The sequence below is a fragment of the Myotis lucifugus genome, unplaced genomic scaffold, assembly GCF_000147115.1.
Source record: "Myotis lucifugus unplaced genomic scaffold, Myoluc2.0 scaffold_419, whole genome shotgun sequence".
In the NCBI taxonomy this organism is placed as follows: Eukaryota; Metazoa; Chordata; class Mammalia; order Chiroptera; family Vespertilionidae; genus Myotis; species Myotis lucifugus.
Genome location: NW_005871467.1, coordinates 664764 through 666197, shown reverse-complemented (window position 1 = coordinate 666197; position 1434 = coordinate 664764). Strand labels below are relative to the sequence as shown.

The 1434-nt window shown below is 74.8% G+C and overlaps 2 protein-coding genes across 6 annotated transcripts in view; one reads left to right on the top strand and one right to left on the bottom strand.

Annotated features, from left to right (window-relative positions):
• The window catches only part of ZBTB1 (zinc finger and BTB domain containing 1), a 32564-nt gene extending 31837 nt beyond the window's left edge, over positions 1–727 (bottom strand). Inside the window, exon 1 of one of the 4 annotated variants that reach the window (XM_006102571.3) lies at positions 98–727. The gene's annotated coding sequence lies outside the window, so the exon portion shown is untranslated. The remainder of the gene's footprint in view (positions 1–97) is intronic. The other 3 variants (XM_006102572.3, XM_023743916.1, XM_023743917.1) reach the window with 3 other exon arrangements.
• Positions 728–1176: 449 nt separating this feature from the next.
• Positions 1177–1434, top strand: part of ZBTB25 (zinc finger and BTB domain containing 25) — a 24050-nt gene continuing 23792 nt past the window's right edge. The window contains exon 1 of one of the 2 annotated variants that reach the window (XM_014467901.2): positions 1177–1359. In XM_014467901.2, coding sequence (XP_014323387.1) covers positions 1325–1359 — 35 coding nt within the window. In that variant the 5' untranslated portion in view covers positions 1177–1324. The remainder of the gene's footprint in view (positions 1360–1434) is intronic. The other variant, XM_023743915.1, reaches the window with a different exon arrangement.

Sequence of the window (1434 nt, the reverse complement as noted above, 5' to 3'; positions counted from 1 at the left end):
GCCGTCCGACCCCGCACTTCGACCAAGGCCCAGCGCCCGCCGCCCAGAGGCGCGGGCCAAAGTTGCGCAAATTGTCCCACAGCTGGCAAATACTCACCGGCCGCCGCGGGACCCGGGGGTGCGGAGGTTTTCGGGAGTTTAAGGCCAAGAAGCCACGCGAAAGGTGGGCGGGAGGCGAAAGGGCCGCGAGCTGCAGTGGCGGCGAAGCGCGGCGCTCGGGCTGGGCTGCGCGGCGAGGTTCTGGCTCCGCCGGGGACTGTGCTGCAACAAAGGACTTCCGCTGCCGCACAGCCGCGCCTGCCGCACCGCACTGAGCCGGCCCCGCTTACGCGGCGACTCCGGGTCTGCCCACCAGTTCGCCGCGGCGTCCGCCAGCCTTCCCCTCCCTCTCGCCCGCCCACCCACTCCGCCGCTGGCTGCTAGGGGCACCCGCGGTCGCCTGTTTGTTGCAACAAGTTTCTGCGTCGGGCGCGGAGGAGACTGGCGCAACCCGCACCGCGGGGGCCGGCGCGGCCGCAGTGGACCACCCCTCCTGCCCCTCTCCCCCGGGGAGGCGTGGGACCTCCTCCTCCCGTTTGCACAGCTGCCTGGGACTGGGCTCCACCCGACTCCCCGAGGGCTGGATGCGGCTTTCCCCCTCCGTCTGCAGTCAGACCCCTGCCCGGGGGGACCAGCAGCTGGGCCCGCCCTCGCGGCGCTTCCCGGGCGTCCCGGCACCCTCGCCCGGTCCCGGACCTGGCCAGTCCGTCCGGGGTCGCCCGTTCCCCACGCTCCCCTCACCCTGCTTTCCACCGGCCCGTCGGCCTCCGGCTTTGAGTCACTTCCCCCGCCATGCCCCACCCCGCCCAGCCCGCCTCCCCGCCCAGGCTCCCGCGGCTTGGCGTCCCTGGCCCCGCGCCCTCATCACTCTTCCCTCGGACACGCGGGCGCGTCTTTCCCCAGCCCCACTCCCGCTCTGAGGGGGCGCCCATGATTTTGCACAGCCTGGGGAAAGTCCCCGGGTCACGCGGGCGTGTGGGCAGCCTGTAACGCTCAGGCTCGCCCCCACGCTTCCGCCTACAGAGTCACGACTGGGGACTGTGGCGGAGGCGCCGAGCGCGGGCCGACCCCCTCCTGGCCACTGGAGCGGGCGGGCGGGCGGGCGAGCTGGCACGTAAGCACGCACACTCCGGCCCCGGCGCCCCTCGTTCGCGGCTACCCGGCGCGCAGTCACGTGGGCCCGTCACGGGGCGGCCGGCGCGGGAAGCCGCGCGAGAACGGCCCATGGGGTGCGTGAGCCGGCGCCGCCGCGTGACGTTGGCGGCGCGGGAGCTGCCCCTCCCGCATGGCAGGTCCGCTGGCCGCCGCGGCGGCGTCTGGGTAAGCGACTCGGCCCGGCCTCCGTGGATGCTCCAGGCTCGGTTCCTTCCCGCGCGAGCCGCCCGGGGCGGCGGC